Source organism: Lolium rigidum, chromosome 6 (genome assembly GCF_022539505.1).
Source record: "Lolium rigidum isolate FL_2022 chromosome 6, APGP_CSIRO_Lrig_0.1, whole genome shotgun sequence".
Lineage (NCBI taxonomy): Eukaryota > Viridiplantae > Streptophyta > Magnoliopsida > Poales > Poaceae > Lolium > Lolium rigidum.
In genome coordinates this window covers 211,555,747-211,576,197 of record NC_061513.1, presented here as the reverse complement: position 1 = coordinate 211,576,197, position 20,451 = coordinate 211,555,747, and the positions used below count along the sequence as shown (strand labels likewise).

The 20,451-nt window shown below is 45.4% G+C and overlaps 2 protein-coding genes across 4 annotated transcripts; one reads left to right on the top strand and one right to left on the bottom strand.

Annotated features, from left to right (window-relative positions):
* Positions 1-4,648: 4,648 nt before the first annotated feature.
* On the top strand, positions 4,649-10,604 carry LOC124666587 (probable WRKY transcription factor 47). 3 transcript variants are annotated; one of them, XM_047203929.1, is made up of 6 exons: positions 4,649-4,992; positions 5,119-5,220; positions 5,338-5,544; positions 8,164-8,418; positions 8,512-8,625; positions 9,772-10,604. In XM_047203929.1, the coding sequence occupies exons 1-6, from the start codon at positions 4,804-4,806 to the stop codon at positions 10,474-10,476; spliced, it is 1,572 nt and encodes a 523-aa protein (XP_047059885.1). In that variant the 5' UTR covers positions 4,649-4,803; the 3' UTR covers positions 10,477-10,604. The 3 variants fall into 3 exon arrangements, with proteins under 3 accessions (XP_047059885.1, XP_047059884.1, XP_047059883.1); XM_047203928.1 differs by having other exon boundaries at positions 8,125-8,418; positions 9,778-10,604; XM_047203927.1 differs by having other exon boundaries at positions 8,125-8,418.
* Positions 10,605-14,658: 4,054 nt separating this feature from the next.
* LOC124666339 (putative L-cysteine desulfhydrase 1) lies at positions 14,659-19,261 on the bottom strand. Its single transcript, XM_047203680.1, has 2 exons — positions 17,858-19,261; positions 14,659-14,961 (listed from the first exon to the last, which is right to left on the bottom strand). Exons 1-2 carry the CDS (start codon positions 19,244-19,246, stop codon positions 14,944-14,946), a joined length of 1,407 nt encoding a protein of 468 aa, XP_047059636.1. The 5' UTR covers positions 19,247-19,261; the 3' UTR covers positions 14,659-14,943.
* Between the last annotated feature and the right edge of the window lie 1,190 nt (positions 19,262-20,451).

Sequence of the window (20,451 nt, the reverse complement as noted above, 5' to 3'; positions counted from 1 at the left end):
TGCATATGATCGACCATGATGATTGCACTACCTGATAGAGTAACACTGAACTCTTTTCGCTTACCTGCACCGTCTCTTCGTCATGCATGCGAGAGAACCCTCGCCAGCTGAGCTGGAGCTTCTAGCTTTTCTATCATCCCCATTGGCTCTTTCAAGATTGTTGTTGATCTCAACATGAGGCTACCTGACTTCACTAAGCTTTCAACACGGACAGGACTTTCTGACCGTGTCGTTGTAAATTCACTACCATCAAGTCCTTCCCTAACGGGTATGCTCACGACTGATCTTACTCTGTGTGTTGCTTGCACAGGAATCACCCCAGCGGAAGTTTGGATGTTCCGATCGTTGGGCTTCATATGGATCAGATCAGAGCTGGTGTTCGGGTCATGTATCCTTTCAGATTGGCAAGCTTGCACTTAAACCGCATGGGCGATTCTTTCCTGAAGGTCAGGGATTTGCAACGAGGTAGATGTTCAGATTTTCTAAAGCCTCGGTTCCGTTAGTTTTTTCCACATGAGCTTGCACGCGAACATGCGCCGGAAGACATCGGGCACGTGCGTACGTGGCATTGCAGTTCATACTGCATAAACGCCATGCCAGGCGGCGATCTGGGCACCACGGAGTGGAGTTAGGCGAGTCACCGGCGGAACGCAGTGGTGCAGCAAAACCCCTAGCTGCTCGCGCTCAGGAAAATCAGATCAGGTGGTCGTGACTGTGCGTGTTTGCATGACGCCTCTGCTAGTAACACCTGGAAGAACTGGTCGAAGTCGAGACGACGACGCTGGTTGGTTTCATCGAGAGTAGGTTGCGGTCCATTGCTACTGGGACAGGATCAGCCGATCAGGACCGCCATCTCGCACGTCTCCATGGTTTTCGACGAACCAATCGATCTATCGTGTCGCGCAAACTAAGCCTGGAGAGATACGGGCACTTTTATTTGGGGCACTTGATTATCTCACGCAGGGTGTCCGTATATTTTGTAGTAGTGTCCACACGGAAAGAAACTCTACTTTCCCTGATCGTGCGTATTCCATGCAGAAACAAACAGATAGAATTGGAAGGCTCCACGTCATACCGTAGGAACTGCCGTGACCGATGCAATCTCCTCTTTGCCCGATCGTGCATAGTCCAGGCCCAGTAAGGGAATCGATCGAGGCAAACCTACAACGATCGAAACTTGGACGGACGACGATCCAAACCTAGGACGGACGAGGGAAACCATACGGACCAAACCACGGAAACGCTTCTCCCTTTAGTATTATATAGGTATAGATATAGATATAGATAGATTAATCCATTTTATGTATTTCCAAAATGCCCATGACGTCTTCATCAACAACGCGATAGACTCACCACCTATCTAGTGACCTAGAGACATAGCAATTGTGAACCGTACATGTTCTTTAGGAGTCTTTTGTTTTTTTCCTTTACTATTTTGGGGAGAAATTCAGCACTTGCGGCGTTGCATGGTGTCCAATCGACTTACAAACTAACAAGAGGTCGTACCTACCTACGCATGCATGCAAGAAAGTCACGGATAGATTAATCAACGATAGGTCGATCGCCGAGACTTCCGTGGACGATCCATCGCTGTGCATGAGTGTCCCGGCAGCGTGTGCATGGCGCTACGCGGACGTCGACGCCGCGGACCCGGGCGATGGATCTTCCTCCGGCTGGCCCTGCTTGTCGCCGTGTGGGCCCCACCGCGATAGTTCTCTTTCTCTGTCTCTCATTCTCATGTCGTATTCTTCTTTAGAAACAGTTTCTGGGCCAGACGGACGAAGACGCTACTTGGAGTCGTAGCTATATGCAGACGGAGATGGGAATTCAATTTCGGGGATCAAAGCGTCCTGAAACGCCACTATCTCAAGCACTTGCGGAACAAAATCGAAGAATGGTAAGAGCATCTCCACCGGTCCTTCCAAAAAATAACCGGCATGCACGCCGGTAGTAGTCTATGGAGCACCAGCTACATGCACTTAGCATTTGGGTACCGCGTCTCACACCAATTAACCCAATAGATACGCCGGTAACATGCATGCACATGCAAGTGGGTACAGAAAAAGTAGGAGAGGGGAGAATCTTTAGAGGGCTGTATCACATGCAAGTGGGGCACATGCAACTTTTCAGTAAAATTGGACGCCGGCGCTTCCAATCAGCTCCTTTCGCGAAGGGATTGCTACGGGCATGCCGGCGCTTTTATTGGAGTCTAAAAATAGTTGGCGCTTTTACGGGACCGCCAGTGTAGGCAGTTTCTCTCTCTAGGATCCCCAAAGTGCTATTGGGAGGGCTATGGAGAGGACCGGTGGAGATGCTCTAAGCACGTGATCGAACTGCGTTTCGATAACCAGTTCATCGACCCTCGGCCACGGGACAATAACAAGTTTATCAAAAATTTACACAATGAGCACCTACTTGTCCTCTCTGTTTCCATAAGTTTTTCATTTTTTAAATATGAAGTCTAAGTTCTATGATAAGTCAATCTTTCTACTTCTATCAGTTGAAAACAAACTCACGATAGGATTTTGTTAAGCTGTGATGGAAACATAGATGAACTTGTTATTGATCCTAAAGGTGATCAATGCAGGAATTTGTTTTTCTTGACACATTTGTCATTCAAAGGCCAACCCATAGGGTGGGGCAGAGGGGCGCTCACCGCTCTCCCTAGCCCCCCCCCAACCCACCCCCACCCCCGATAGATAGGTGTTAAGGCCTAAGATTTTTTTGTGTACTCGTATTATTACACCTCTACTCTTGAGTCTCGACAGTCTAGAGTAATTCTAGAAAATATTAGATGGCACAAGCTCTACCATACCATGTCTCTACTCGAACTCCTCTTATCTGAAAATAAATACTACAACATTTATAAATATTTTTTTCTCGATGCCAGGATTTCTCTCTAGGTTTTCCAAATATGCAAAACAAAGCCGGCACTCATGTGCCTTTTCAAGGTTGTGAGTATTAATTAGTGGAGACTAACGACACAATCACATAATTATATAATTTCGCAAGCAACTCGCCTCCGATTCTTAACAGTTCTACTTGTTCTCATCATACATCTTTGATAGACCATATATTCCATCATGTTATTAATTTAGCAATTTAGTGTCAAATATGTCTGCTCTTCTACTCATTTTTTACATGGCATTTGAATCAGTTATTCCCATATTTTGGTTCAGTGATTAATTCTAGAGGTACATAGATATATACACATGTACAAATGAGCTATTGGTAGAAATAAGCATCATGGTATATTCACTCGATCAGTACAAATAAGTAGTTTCAAATGTCTTCATGATTCCAAGGACCATGGATCTATCAAATGTACGAATTATTTACTTTATTATTGCATTACAATAATATTTCTCTTCTAAAACCCTAATATTTTTACAGTCTATTGTGTGTGACCAAATGGTGTAGCTTAACAGAGATGAGTGTCCCAAAAACACCAATCATGCTTAATAGTTGAGTAATCTTTAAAATTTTAGCATAAATACCAGAGATATATTTTAAGATATTTTATGGTAGGGGCATGCCCCCTGGCCCTAGGGAAGTTCCACCACTCTGAACAAGGAGCTCTTGGTGTCGTGTCACCATATGACCCCCAAAATCATTGCATCACTATGTTATCATGATTCTACTATTAATTGGTATATTGTCTTGGATGACTAATAATTCCGCACAAACAACATTAGAGTTTTTTTGAGGTAAAGTCTTAAGATTTAAACTCGAGGGAAGGATGGTGAGATAAATTCGAGAATGGTGAAAATCTTAATCTAGGGGATGCGCCCGGAATCGCATTCTTGCTCACATAGTTATCAACTTGATCATTTTAATCCTATGGTTTTTTATTTACCACCTTAGGATCAGGATTTTATCTTAATTTTCTTTTTTAACAACTACGAACGCAATCAAAATGGAGCGAGATATTTATGCCCTTATATGTTGCGTGGTAATATGGATGAAATCAAAATACGCAGAATATGTTGCGTGACACCGGCCAAGATACTAGCACTATGACACTATAGCTAGCCTAAAATATGAAATTAAGTGTGCTTTAATTGTAAAGTCCTTTGTACTTGCTGAATATAAATGATTCGATCATGAGTTCATGACGCATGAAGATATATATGCCATTCTTGAATGTGCAGGAAGAGAAAAATATAACAAATTACTTCATTATTATGTTTATCATTAGTTCATTTCTAATTTTATAATTACTTGATTAACCGCTATATTGCGTCCTTAAAAAACCTCTATATGATGAAAAGTGGGTAGGAGTAAGAGGACTGCCGTCCGTGACACAATATTTTCCTTTACTCCATCTGTTTCATAGTTCTTTTAACGGTTTTTGTAAATTTGAACTAAAACCACAACTAAAATTATGGAACAGAGAAGTACGATAGATATTTGATCGTCCATAATCACTGCGTGAGATTCATTGCCGTGTTCTGCGACCCAATGAAAATTGACTACCTTGACCTAATGTCTACTCGGACCTTCTCTCACGAACGAGCTAGCAGTCGCGTGCACACATCCAATTACAAGCAATTACCGTTATGTCCCTGGCCCTGGCCCTGGCCCTCGCGTGATACAAATCACACGGCCGCCGAACAAGCATTAAGCCTTCCCATTGGTTCCTCACTTCCTCTCAGTCCAAAGTCCAAGTCTTCCCCTTGGCTGGCTATGAGAATTCTACTAGATCGATAAAGCCCCATCATAGCTTTGCTTTTCGAGCGGTGCAGCTTTGGTACATGGAGTAAGAAGCGGCACCATCACTGTCGCGACAACGACGAGGACGCCATGGACAACGGACATCTGTCTCTGAGCACCGGCACCGGGCGGCGGCGCGACGAGGAGGTGGGCCGGCGCCGTGGTGAGATCAAGGAGGTTGATTTCTTCTCGGCCAGTGGCGATACGGGTACCAGATCTCGGAAAGTCGACGGTGGTGGCCGCAGGGTGATGCATGGCTGCCACAACGACGAAGTCCACGTAAGTACGGCGTCGATCGGCGCGGCGCATCCATCAGCTGCTTGAGATCCTGCCATCGCCTATCTAAAAGTTATGCTTGATTGCTCCAAAACTGAGGCACCCTCCTGGTTCACTTGTGTGGTGCAGACCGGGCTAGACTTGATGACCACCGCCATGGGCGCCGCTGGGCCGGCTACCGTCGGCGAGGAGAGAGCGGGGCTGATGGTCGGGATGGAGAACAACAATAAAGTTAGTATCCATTTCCCCCCCTTGTGATTTACGAGATCGATTACAATTGCGCTAACTTGATGTACCACACGTGATGTGCACTGTTGGTTGACAAGTAGATGTGTATGTGGTGCGTAGATGGAGGCGGCGACGGCGGCTGTGAAAGCAAAGCTCCGGCGGGTGGTGGAGGAGAACCTGCGGCTGCGGGGCATGCTGGATGACCTCACCCGGAATTACGGCGCGCTGTACAACCAGCTGCAGCAGGTCACTCGTCATCAGCAGGGGCACCCTCATCGCCATCATCCCGATGTGCTCCTCATGAACAACCAATTACCACCAACTCTAGTGAGTGCTCACATACTCCTGTTTCTTTTCTTCAACCGATCTCACCTTCTCTAAGCCAATGTTTTTTGTTTTTCCTCTTTAAGAACTAAAGTATTTGTCTTTTTTCCTATTTCCATTTTTCAATTTCGATTCTTTCCACATACCACATATGATTACAAATTACGATGTACCCATATCTGCTTACTGTAAAATTGTATGAAGCGTGTTACCCGATGATCAACATCGCGAGCCGCATAGTCTGTATTTATATTGGGGTATCCGGTACATCAAGATTTGTCTCTCTAAGAGTCCTAGAATATCTCTAGCAACTATATTCCGAATATGGTTATTCCACCATATTCGGTGTACATTGATTCTATCTCTAATACTTACCACGATCAAGATCCCCACAATAGGGATCGCTAGCAGTCGAGCACGCACGCTCTCCGTATAATAAGTCTGATCAACAAGTGTTTGCCAGACAATAACATGCCAACTTTGGCGTCGTAATCCTGTCTCGCCGAACTCTTCTACTCCATCCATCTTAAAAAGAATGTCTCGGCTTTATTAAGATTTAAATTTATGTAGATATATTTTAGTGTGTAAATACATCTAAATATAGGTAAAGTTGAGACATCATTTTTAGAACAAAAGGAGTATATGTTTAATTCACCTTCCAAGATGGATTCTTTAGAAGAAAAAGACCATGCCAACACCTCGGTCTAACTAATCAATCAATTTGTTTTTTTTTCGCAGGAACTACCATTAATAAATTTGATTAGCGATTAGACTTAATAACTTGTAAAGCATTAATAAAGACTGCATGTGCAGAGGCCGGCGTATACTTCCCCATTTCGAAAAAAGACTTATACATGTTGGATAACATAATCAAACTAGGAGACATTAATACTAGCATGTACGGGAGCATGAGCCGACAATCTAGAAATGATGGTTCTAAATGAATTCACTACATTATTTCCTCTCCTAAACTTTCAGGGTTTCTCCAGTTCAAGGAAATTAATGTTGGGTCCAAAACAAGTGGCTGCTGCTTAAGGTGCTGCATGGTCTGTTCTTGGGTCGGGACACGCCGTGGGCTAGATGGGTGAAGCGTAGCTACCAATGTGATCGCCCCGATGTAGCCACCCCCATGTGAAATGCTTCCAATCACTGGTCCCCCTCTACCGCTCCTTTCCCATGGTCGAGCCCCGAGATGGGTGCTCCACCTCGCTTTGGCATGATGCTTGGTCCGTCCTGGGCTTCTGTCAGCTGCCTTCTCTCATTGTCTCCACCCCCTCGCCACAATTGCCAACACCCTTCATGGTGGGCCCATTGAGATCACCGTTCTTCATGGGATGTCTGCGCGGCCGTGGGTGAGCTGGAGTTCGTGCGTTCGGCCCTATCCCGAATATCCCTTGCCTCGACTCCCATTGCATCGTCCCCGGTCAAGATGTCAACTGGGAATTCTTCGCCCCTCTCATGGTGAGAGTGTTCTTCTGGATCTTGCGCCTCCACAAAACTAGGACTTGTGTGCTCCTTTAACGGCTAGGTTGCGTGCCCTCGCCACATTGCCCCTTCTGCACCGTCCAACGGGAAGACATCTCACATATGTTCGTTTTCTGCCCCCTCCTCCGCCCTGTGTGGGGTGCCGTTGCACCCTCTATGGATCTCCGTGCCGACGCCGATGTTTGCACCTTATCGACACCCTCACCGACGATCTACCGCCCATGCACCCGAAGGCGCGTAACATTGTTGTTCTCTCTCTCCTATATGGTCCATCTGGAAATCTCACAACATATTTGTTTTCGAACCAGGTCTCATGTCTACACCCTGTTTGCTCGCTATATTGGTTGAACAGCTGCACCTTTTGGTTGTTCGACACCCCTCTCATGTGAACATAGTGCCTGTTAGCTTGGTTTCTATCTCTTTCTTGAGGTGAGAATGCAACCATGTACTCCCTTCCCTCCCCTCACCCCCTCCTCCCTCAGCCGCCCTCTTTTCCACTGTGTAACCTGACTTTCTTTCTATTGGGCGCGGTATGCGACCAGTTGTTTGCTGCCCTTGGTGTCTCACCCATGTACCCCCTCATTCTTTTTAATGAAAAAATCGACTTTAGGTGGGTGAGCGCCCCTCTCCCGTTGACACCAAAAAAAAAATCTCCTTCTCTGCTTTACCATCTATGACTACCTCTTCAGCTGCATCCCCGTGAATCTCATCTATCCAAATGATTAGTGGATTCATTCCTAGGATTGAGAATGAGCTAATTAAGAAATTAGTAGGATATCGAGAAGAAAAGAAAATGTCAAGGTCTAGGTCCCAGGGCAAAGAAATAGGACATGCTTGTCAAGTTCACTTCTTGGAAGAATTGGAAGTCTTACCGACCATTGATTGTGCATACTGTTGAATCATCAATGTTGTGGACAAGTACATTATCAATTTATCATGTGAAAGATGTTTCAATTTTCTAAGTTTTGCGTCGTAGACGTAGAGAACGCAGGTAGTACACGTAGTCTGTAGGGGCAACAGAAGTGGTAGTTAGCATGTTAATCTCATTGCACGCAGTTTTCATTGCTTCCTCGCTTTCCTCTTTGACTAATGAAGCAGCACGTACTTCTCGGTCGTACCAAACCTCGATCGATGCAGTCCTACCTAACAAGAACGGGGGCACCGAACACGCCGACGACGACGCAACAATTCTCCACGCCCATGGCGCAGCAGGAGGACGAGGTAGTCGCCGCCGACTTGCCGTCTTTTAGCAGCGGCGACAAGAGGAGGACCGATCAAGATGAGGCGGCGGCGCTGGGAACAAGGGACCGGAGCAGCGAGCAAGCGTCCTCGGATCAGCTGCCGTTCCGAAAACCGAGGGTGTCCGTGCGTGCGCGATCGGAAGCACCAATGGTACTCCACTAGTTTCTTTCTAGAACAGTTTGAACTCGAGGTTAATTAAAATTGTAAACGTGCATTATAATCGATCTTGGATGAACACTACAGATTAGCGATGGATGCCAGTGGAGAAAGTACGGGCAGAAGATGGCGAAGGGAAACCCATGCCCGAGAGCTTACTATCGCTGCACAATGGCGATCGGATGCCCAGTGAGGAAGCAGGTACACCTACATTATTCTTAAATTATATGAATGAGGGTTAGTGTGTGTACTCCGGCCGAATAAGGGTGTAAATTTGTCTAGCTGCATATATGCCGTAAAAGTTGACAAAATCTCAAATAAAAAGAAGTCGAGTCAAGAAGGCACAAAGACATATTCAAGTGGAGGACTTGGTCATTTAGTTTTCTTTTAAAACGGAGCATGTGCCAATCTATTAATTAAGTGGTTGTGGCTATTTCTTAGTTGACTGAGAACTAACTTCGTTCTTAACAGATGGTATCATCAACTCCTAGTTGCAACTCATGTTGCAACTCATAACTAGCACAAATCACGAAGAAAATTTAACTATGTAGAACTTAACTAGGCACCGAACGAGAACTAGCAAATTCCTAATCAAGTAGAATGGAATTGTTTAGTTATTTAACCAAAAAACTATTACAATAACCATATGTGGAGTACTTAGAAATCATGCAATTACCCGACCATTTAGGCAGACCTATCAACTCTCCTAGATTGGTACAATCGCAAACTCTCCACTGAAACACAAAAATAAATATCTCGAACATAACATTCTTAAAAGACAGAGAACCATCCATCAAATATTACAACACTCATGGTTGAGATTTTTCTAGTTAGGCATTGGTTGCAATTAAGATTTTAGTACTCCCTCCATTCCACGAAACATGTCGAAGGTTTATCAAAATTTAGATGTATCTAGACACTAAATAGTAATAGATACATCCAAAATTTAACAAACCTTCGACATGTTTCGTGGGATGGAGAAATATTTGTGCATGAGTTGCAACTAAGAAAATATCCTAGGCCATTGAATTTACTTCGTGACATCTGCTGGTCATTATGTGCAACTAAAATTTAACGATACCTTCTTAACTAAGATAATTAATTCTCAATCAACTTAGAATTAGTCACTCCATAGCAAAATCGGTATTCTCTCACGGTAGCATCGCTAAGTAAAATTCATATACATACAAGTGCACACAGATGATAATACTGTTTGATAGTTGGTATATTCATTCATTCGTTGTATGCATGGTCATGAACAATTTAAAGGATATATAAATCCATGCATCGAACTGGATTGACTATACTTCCGATTGAAATTACATATCTGCACGCGTGTGCATGCAGGTGCAGCGGTGCGCCGACGACAAGACAGTCCTGATCACGACCTATGAGGGCAACCACAACCACCAGCTGCCGCCGCAGGCAACAACCATGGCCAACACTACATCCGCAGCCGCCGCCATGCTCCTCTCCGGGCCGGCAACCAGCCGCGACGGCGCCGCCCTCTTTGGCCACCCCGCGGTCTTCCACCACCACCAGTCCTTCCCCTACGCCTCCACCGTGGCCACGCTCTCCGCCTCCGCTCCGTTTCCCACCATCACCCTCGACCTCACGCAGCCGCCCGCTGGCGCGAACGGCATGCCGCACCGCATGCCGTCAGTCCAGCAGCAGCCTCCGGCCATGCCGTTCGCGGCACCGCCGCAGCTGGCCATGTACCTACAGCAGAGGGCGTCCACGGTATTCCCAGACAGGCCTGCACTTGGCCTGGACGCGCGGCAGCAGTCGATGATGGAGACGGTGACCGCGGCGATCGCGGCCGACCCTAACTTCAGCACGGCGTTGGCGGCCGCTATCTCGTCGGTCATGGCTGGAGATGCCCATCGGCAGGATCATCCGCCTATTTCCCATGGCAGTACTTTTGGAGAAGGCCACGGTGACGGCGCCGCCGGTGATGGTTCCTCCACGCCCGCGGCTGGATCACATGTGGTGGCGGCATCCGGCGGGTCGCCTCGGCTTGCGACGCAGTCTTGCACCACGTCAATTACTTGAGGACATGAGGTCAAATAGTTCCTAGTGGGTGCGGATTGATCTGTGTTGCGCCGTTATTATCTTGTGATCATTATGAGTGTATATATTTACTGAAATTATGATGCGGAGTGGTACTAGGTAATCTAAATTGCTCTTTAGAAAATTCATGGAACTTTATTGATGTAAACCATTGTTTGGAACCATCCGAGAGTTAGAGGCTACGGGAAAAACTTTCTTTGCCGTGCAAAGGGCCTTATATGCACGGTAAAGGCTTTGCCGTGCGTTGCCGCACGGCAAAGACCGCACGGTAAAGCCATCGACGGCAAAGGCTTCTTTGCCGTGCGCCTCGCCAATGTTGCACGGCAAAGATCTTTGTTGCTTCTTTGCCGTGTGCTAAATATGGTTTATCTAAAAAAAAGCTCCAAACTGATTGGTCTAGGATTCGAACCTAGGACGCAGAGTAGAGAAAGCATGCAACCTTGCCACTGAGCTAAGCGTTCATTTGTTGATAACTATACCACGCCACACCTTTTGAGCTGAGAAGAAATCCAGTTTTTACATCTTTGCCGTGCGCTTACACTAGGCAAAGGCTTGCTTTGCCGTGTGTTTGTTAAAAACACTAGGCAAAGACTTGCTTTGCGGTGCGTTTGTTAAAAACACTAGGCAAAGGCATGCACGGCGATGCCTTTTGTGCTTTGCCGTGTAGCCTATCTTTGTCGTGCGCTATGTTGGTCCTTTGCCGTGCAACTTTCTTTGCCGTGCGCTCTCTTCCGTCGTTGCCGTGAATCAAATCTTTGCCGTGCGCTCGTGTCTGTGTTTGCCGTGGCCAAAATCTTTGCCGTGCGTTTTTCTACGTGCGCACGGCAAAGAAATCTTTGCCGTGCGAAAACACACGGCAAAGATGCAATGCACGGCAACTGCAGTTTTTCCCGTAGTGAGCTAAACCTGACGTCCAACATTACGGAATTAAATCCTATACGACCCGGCCGGTAGACCACGTCCCCCATTCTACACGTATCAAAGCATTTTGCGATCAGGTACCAGGTGTGCTGGTTGTTTTCAGATGAGCGGTGTCAGATCTGGTCCACCGCTGGGTCGCATGAGCAGGGTCGTATAGGATTTAATTCCACTCCGCATAGCAGACAAACCCTATAGCTAGAAGGCCTAAAACCTACAGCTATACATGGCCGGAGATGAGATCCGGTGCCTCCCCAGCCCTCCAGCGACCGTGAGGTCACCGGGGGGAGGGGAGCCGCCAGAAATCACCGTCGGAAATGGGATCTCTCGGAACTCTCTCTCTTCACGCGGAGGGGAAGGGAGGGGACGAGAGAAAAGTCTGTGATAAATGTTTGTGGGCCAAGAAAACAAATCCTCGACTTCATGTTGTTGCGCGAAACTCATGTACAATTTTCCACACAATATTCATGTGCAATTAGGCCTTTTTTATCACGTTGGTACAAGTGCACACACCACTACTAGAAAATATGCAATCAGTGGCGCACTCCATATGACTATCAGTGGCGCACCTCGGTGCACTACTGCTATCACGCCACTGTTAGCAGTGGCGCACCAGTAGTACGCCATTGCTATCTGACTTAGCAGTGACACACCATGTAGTGTGCCACTACGCTCACTGGTGCGACACTGCTATTTCGTCGACCTGCGCCACTGCGGAAAAAAGAAGTGCATCGCTCGTAAAATTTTGAAATTTGGATCTAGATCTTGATTTTTTGCGTTTTTTCGATTTTCGTTCTAGTATGCATATTGTCACGTTCTCTGTGATGAGGAAGGAAGGGTCGGCCGAGTGGAGGAGGAGAGGATGAGGAAGAGAAGGAGAGTAGGAGGTGTGGAGGAGGAGGAGGCCGGAGTTGGAGGAGGAGGAGGAGGATCGTCGGTGGTCGCCGGAGAAGAGGATGGAGGAGGGAGCCGAAGGGTCGTTAGAGGTCGCCGGAGAGGATGCAGGGGGAGTGGATGGATGAGTAAAAGGAAGGAAGAAAGGAGATGATGAGGAGGAAAGGAGAGGAAGAGGGTAATAGAATGTGGGGGGGGGGGGGGGGGAGGGACGAAGGGGGTAAGTGGCCGGCCATTTCAAAATTCATAGGGTGGGAACTTACAGCACCATATGCACCACTTCTATTTTTTTCCTTTTTTTGATATTTCTGCCTGAAATCTAAAACCTGAAAAAGTCATGTTTCCTTCTTTTATTTTTAGGAATCTAAAAATTGTCTAAACGCCCAGAGGGCGTTGAAACCGGATAGGAAATTTCGGCGTAGGTACATTTTCATATAAAAAAGATTTTCATCGGAGGTCGTATGCAACCAGAAGTCCCGTTTTACCAAAACATCACCCTATTTTGCAAAAAAATATCGAAATTCATGTTTGTTAATTTTCATTTAATCTAGATGACATAATACATTGGGCATCTCGAAAGGATTTTATTTTTTGAAATTTCTATCTATTTTTTTATTTTTTCAAAACCAAAAAGGAGGTCCACGGGGAGGGGGTGGCTGGGTGGAAATGTCTGGGCACCACTTACACCCCCATATACGTAGTACATAGCAATGGCTAACCTCTAAATGGTGCACCATTGCTATGTATAGGGGCGGGTCAAATCTTGGTCAAATGTAGTGGTGATGCACTGCTCACCAGATGCGCCACTGGTAATATGGCTAGCAGTGGCGCACCTTGTAGTGGTGTGCCACTGGTAGCAATCCTACGGCTAGATCTTTTTCTAGTAGTGCATAAGATAAGGAGAAACGAGCGGTGAAAATTATTTGACCCTTGTTGTGTCTCCTAGGGATGCAACCCGTACCCACTCCGGAAGCTAAATTTTGTAGTAGTGCCATCAAAATCCTAGGTGTCACAATTTGTCCTATTTTAGAAGGTTTTAGAACCTCCCTATCGCGGTTTTCTCTGGTTTTTCTATGCCGGTTTTCCACTCGTTTTTTTTTGGTTTTAGGAAGGTTCTAGAACCTTCGTGTTAGGGTTTCCTCTAGTTATTTTGAGGTATTACGGAACAATTTTTATATCTGATATTTTTTTCAAAATGTGAACTTTTTAAAATCTAAGCCATTTTCAATATCTAACCTTTTTCAAAGATGAAAATGTTTTCAAATGTAAACATTTTAAATCTGAACATTTTTCAATTCTAAACCTTTTCAAATTCTGAACTTTTTTATTTCCACCAAATATTTCAAAATTGAAATTGGAGCAAAAAACAGATGTTTATTTAGCAAACCTACAAGGAGACATAAAAAAAGAATGTCCAAGAAAAGGAACCGAAGTGTGGCAAGCTACCTACTTATAATGGCCGGCCACGCGGGAACAATGCTTCAGGCGTTCCCTCTGTGAAGAGGCCAGCTCCTAACAGACGAGCTCCCGTGATTGGCACCCAAACCACCACTTACTGGATTTTGGGATTAACGAAGTCACCACATACATCTCACTATCGATGGAAACATCGCCTCGCACTAAAAGAATATTTCATCTTGCCAGGTACCATTACAATTATGTGGCACATTTGCTAGAACACACCACCTGGCTAAAAAGGGAAAACTTTGCACTTTGTCTTCAAAAGCAGTTATCACATGAAAAGGTAAAACTTCCCGTTTTTAGGCTGGTGGTGTATTCTGGCAAATGTGTCACAAAATTATAATGGTATTTGGCAAAAACATAATCGGACGGTGTGTTCGGCAAATGCCAGAAAATAACGGTGTGCTGTAGCAAAATTTCCCTTTCATCTTTATAGGACACGAAAGTGTTAAACCGGGGTTTGATCCCCGGTTGGCAGTGCCTGCCTAACCATTCACCACCGCTCTTTAGATCATCAGATTTCAATTTTCCATCTTAATGAGCAAAATTTAGTGCTTTCTTGCTAATCTTGGTTAAGTCGCAGCCTGCGAAACTGTGAAACCTAGCATGCTTTCTGCCTTAGAAAGGTTTACTTGTTACTAGTTTTCATCCATTGCCGTTATATAATTTGTAATTTTTTAATACAGTTGCTTACTAATGTTAGAAGAGATGAGATAATTGTAAGAGCGCATGCCCGGTGCACAACGTATAGCCATCTTACCTTCGCGAGTTAACATACTCTATTCATTTTTCCTGGACGAAGCCATAAAATGGCTACTGAAGTAAACAGAACAGGACGAAGCCATAAAATGGCTACTGAAGTAAACAGAACAGGGAGATATCAGCATCATCTGTAACCAACAATCAATCTAAAAAGACTGCAAGCCTCCTTGCATACAGATTATTATTCTTACATTACAGCTCGAAAAAGGAACCAGAGAAGACCAGTGCACATTATTGCAGCTCAAATACAACATTTGTCAGTTTGTGAAAGTACACTCTACATCAACAGGCGATGCCATGGGGCAGGCTAATAACTAGTTCTCACTGGAGCACTGGCTGTGGCACAGATCCACACCTAAGTAGTCGGCCACAGCATATCTTAGGATGGATTGCTGCTGGCTAGATGTAATGTCCTCACGCCAGAGTTTCTTGCTGTGAAGAAAATCATGGAAAAAGAAACATCAGGTCATAATATATATGTAATCAGACTAGTAGGAACAATCATCAAGTACCAATAGCATCCGTCACAAATTCAGCTGAAAAGGACATCACAACCGTGTCAAACACTAGCTACGCAAGACTTGGAGATCTATTGACAATGAATGTAAACTATGGAACTCTTGACACCATCATGACATGACACAGGATTAACTAGCAGTGAGTGCAATGTCAATAATTCAATAGTTCCATTACTAGTTACCCACATGGAAAGTAAATTAATACTAGAATATGGAGTGGAGCATATACGGCGCTCTAGTATACTCACCAATATCAGGTGTTAGGCTTGCTTTTAAATCTGAAACTATGGATTATAAGAGATACTAAGGATTTGGATGACAGGCCATGTTGAATACTATAGGAATACAAAACACAAAAAATCTGCAACAGAAACTTGTTTTGTTGCATCACAGGAAAAACGCAATAACTTTCCCATAGCACTACTTGCACGATATAGTTGTCACAGAAACAAAGGAAAATTTTCATAAGGTTGGACTAAATGCAAATTTTCCTTCAAATTGCACACAACGTAGAACATAGGAATTCCCGTGGTTTTCAATCGTACAAACCAAACAAACTCTATTTGAACAAATCCTAAAGAATGAAATCATCTAAAATTCATATGAAATTCCTTTGAACAAAAGAGGCTCTTAAGGGACAACTTGCTACACGGCTCCCTAGTACCTGTGGGTACTGGGTACTAGCATACCTCACATTGTACGCCTCTTTGGTTGGCATGTCATGCACATTTAAACCTGGCAATGGTTAGGTATCTAAACTGTATCTAAACCAGGCCCGCGGGACCAGCTGAGACGAACCGAATTAAACTAACCCACCGAATTCTATGCTGGAACCAAACCCAAACCGAACTTACGTGAATCCTAGACCCAAACTGAACCAAAGTATGGCAGGAACTGTGGTTCTAGCCCATAGTTTTATAACGGTTACCCACCGTGGGAGACCCCACTGCCTGGATCCAGCTGACTGGTTCTGTCCCACGTTTTCTTCCCTTTCCATCTCTGGCGCCTTGGTGCGGACCAGTAGATTTTTTTTTTTGGGTTTGTCTCAGCTCATGGGCCTTCCATGGCTTGGTCGCGGCTTGCGAGGAACCAGTCTACGTAACCAGTTCTTAACCATAGTTTTTGACCAGTAGCGACCGAACTGTTTAGGCCCACACCCAACCGCATCTGACTGCTTTTCCTGTAGACCCAAACCAAACCCAACTGTTGATAGACTGGACCCACAATAACCCAAACCATTTTGCCCCGGAACGCGAAACTAAACTGTTTCACCAGGTTTTTCAGAAACCATTGCCAGGTTTATGCACATTGGATCCTACAGGAATTAAAACGCAGGAATCTTGAAGCTATTTGGTTGCACTACTGGAAAGACACAGAAACTTTCGTATGGCGTAATTGTTATAGAAATAAAGTATATTTTCCATGAGATTGGACTCAATGGAAATTTTCCTTTGGAATTGATTGCAAAGTAGAACATAAGAAAACTTCTTATGGTTTCCACTCCCAAACCAAACAAACTCTATAGGAAAAAAATCCCACACAATGGAAGCCTCTACAAAAAGCAAAAAAAGGCCAGGGATAGTTTGCTACACAACTCCCTAATACGTGTGGGTGTGCGTACTAGCAAAACTCACACGGTCTAACAGCTTAGCAGATACAACATAGCCAAAAGCATTCATAAACGAACAAGAAACAATTAGTAAGGTTGTCCAGCATGACATATAAATTTTCACGTTCTCAATAGCACTTGCAACCTTATATAGTGATATAAGCAAATGCACATGAGTAAGTGAATTCTTTACAAGTCCAATTCCTTATGAAACCACGAGTAACACTCTGACTCTCTGCTTTTACATCTATGTATCTATTGGTTGTGATTCGCTTGGACATGGTTATGGAAATCTAACCGTTTATGATTTCTTTCAGTACGATTATGATCTATCGGCTGCAATCCGCTAATAAAAAAAAACACTAGATGGATGGTCAAATGTTTTGCCATTTTGTGGGAATTATTAACATATATCTCTATTTTCAGCCATATCTTGCTTTTAGTATGTAAATAATACTAGCAGTATTCTTAACCTCAGTACATGGAATACAACAATCAAAACCAAGTATGGGCGAAAAGATATCATACTATCCTAATTGGACAAATTGGGTGTCATTGAAGTATAGCATCTCTTGGTCGCCGTTTAGCTTACCAACTCAGAAGAGTATGTTAGGTTCTATTCCTCAATTCATATTTACATGGCACGCTCATTTTGCAGGATCTAACTTTGGCCATCAATTTGACCAATAATACATGAGAAATGTGTCATAAAGTTACCATCAGAAACTATTTTTGAATAGGAGTTTAGGTATTTTTTGTAGCACATGACCCATGTTTTGTGGGTCAAATAGATAATCAAAGCTGAACTTCGAGATACACTTGCGCCATGTAAATAAGGAACGAAGGGACCATTTGCATGAAACAAATTTCATGTTCTATTGGTATATGAGTACATAAAATTTCAAAGATCAGCATTGCATGTAGATAAACTGTGGATCGGTAGAATGTCAAGTAAATGCACAAGAAGGATCATCAGTAAAATGTAAAAGGTTGTAAAATCTGGAAAAAAAAAGTCATGTGTACAAGCATATCATGTAGAAGCATGTGTTGCAATAGGCGACTGTACCCAGAGTAGAATAATACAATCGAACAAATTTATGGTGCAAAAAATAATTTTAACGAGCAGAACCAGTCCATGAAAGTAAAGTCTAGTACTGAAGAAAAGAAATGATCAGAACGAAGTGAGTGTTAATAAGTGTACCTTCTCAGAAGGCCGCAATTTACTGCTGGTGAATCCATCAGCAACAAGCTTATTGACAGCATCTCTCAGCCTCTCATAGTCCTCCTTGACATTGTAAATCTGGTGCGAGATCCTTACATACCCAGTGACTGGATCACAATTATTATCTGTTGCCGTCTCTTGCTCTTCAAGCCTTCTGGTATTGTAGTATATCGGCACTTCCACCTTGAAATCCTTCCTCAACATGGTGCGCACTCTAATTGCATCATCATCACTGTCAATGCCAAGACAGTTAGGCATCCCTACCATAACCATGCTTCCGCACATTTCTGGCGGCGAACCAAGAGACGTCCCCCATGCGTCGGCAAGCATCTTGCCCATCTCAATCACCTTCTCGTGATTCCGGTTGCGTATCCCCTCGATCCCACCTTCAAACCGGTTGACAAAGTTGACAGCTTCAGGAACAACGATCTGGGCACTGTAATCCCGTGTCCCGATCCATCCACTCTCCATAGGCAGCCCATTGCCATACTCGTGCGACACCACAGGGTGGTGGAGCTGAGAGGCTACTGGGCCACCCTTGCGGGTGTGCAAGAAGGCCACGGCCGGGGGGCAAAAGAACCACTTGTGGAGGTTGCTAGTGTAGAAATCGGCCCCAATGTCGCGCACATCGACCGGGACTTGCCCAATGGAGTGCGCAGCATCGACAAACACCTTGTCAACGCCCTCTTGGCGGCAGATGGCGACGAGTTCCTTGACCGGGATGACAACACTGGGCATGGAAGTGATGTGGTCAATCACCGCGAGCCGGACCCTGCGACCACCCGCCTTGGCGACGGCGAGCGCGGCACGGAACTCGGCGACGATGGCGTCGGGCGAAGCGACAGGGAACGGGAGGGGCACCTCGACGACGGCGGCCCCCGCGCGGGCGGCGTAGGCCTGGATGGACTTCTTGACGGCGCCGTAGGCGTAGTGGAGCATGAGCACGGCGTCGCCGCGCGCGAAGTGGCCCTCGGCGAAGCTCCAGGCGGCGTGCTGCAGCACGATGGCGGCGGCGGTGGTGGCGTTGTCGACGAGGGAGATCTCGGAGACGTCCCCGGCGTTGACGAGGGCGGCGACGGCGGCGCGGGAGCGGCGGAGGCCCGGCTGGAGGCCGTGGAAGTAGAAGTCGTCGGGCTGGGCGAGGAAGAGGCGCTGCCAGCGGGCCTGCTCCTGGAGCACGGAGGCCGGGCAGGAGCCGAAGCTGCCGTTGTTGACGCGGGCGACGGCGGGGTCGTGGTGCGCGAACTCGTCGCGGATCTCGGCGGCCGAGATCAGCGCCGAGCGCGCGCGCTTCGCGGGGGGAGGGGACGGCCCGTTGCCGTTGCGGTGGCCGTTCTCGGCAGGGTCGTCGGGCGGGATCGACGACATCGCCGCCGCTGGTGCTGCCGCCGAGCTAGGGTTGGGATGGGATAGAGAGTGATGGGGAAGAGGCTTCGGGAGATTGGGGTCGAGTCACACTGGTCTGGTCACGCGGATTTGGGTTTGAGACTCGAGTCAGTCGGGTAGCGGCGTGTTGGGCTCTACCTGACTGCGAACCCGGAAGGTCGCATTCAGTGGTCGCGTCACATCGAGAAGATCGTCTTTTCCTTCAAATTGTTTGTTCATTTGCAACAACAACAAAAACAAGGACAATCTCGTTCTCTTCCTACTTAGGTGTATGAAACACATTTTCTTTCACAACATTTGTATCCTTCGTAACAGAAAAATACCTGTGTATTACACCGGGCTAGAAAATTCTACTCCCTGCGTTACAAAGAAGAAGGTGTCCTTGTTTTTTTTTATTTTTGTTTGACCAAGAAATTACTTAAAATTTATAAAGTATGTTTGTATGAAATTAGCATCATTAAAAAGTGATTTTCAACATGAATCCAATAATATTAATTACATATAATAAAATTAAGATTTTTTTTGCTCAATTTTGATGATTAAAGCTCATCTTAGACTACGTATGTATCTTATTCTTTAAAATGAAGGTAGTATTCGCGAAGGTTATGACATGGGCACCAAGTTAGATGACCCTAGAGTCATGATATAGTGTGATTTTATCATACTTTAACTCTCCGCTTCATCACCCATTCATAAAAAAAAATGTTATGTACTTCCTCCGTTCAAAAATAAGCGTCACGGGTTTACCTAGATTCGCACGATCTAGATGAGTATGTAGATATATGTGAATCCAGACCAATCTACGACACTTTTTCGACTAAAAAAAAAGATTACCATTTTTTGAGGAATAAGAAGAGATTAGCGTGAAAGAAGGAATAAGAAGAGATTATCGTGTAGAACATATGTATTGCACGAACACTATCAATGCCGATGTTGGACTCCAAGCGCGTGTGTTATTGATGGCAGCGCAGAAAATCACCCGTCACACGCCACCATTGATAGCAGCACCGCAGTTATCAAGGCACGCAGTGAAGCGAATAAGCCACTACACCGCTGCCAGGCAGGCCTGGAGCGGCAGGGGAGGACATGCGCGTGGTCTTGGTTGTGTCCATGCCGACGCATTTGCTGCCCAAATTTTGGCTGCAAATGGGTCGCAGTTGCGTTGGACCGTTAGACTAGTCTTTTGT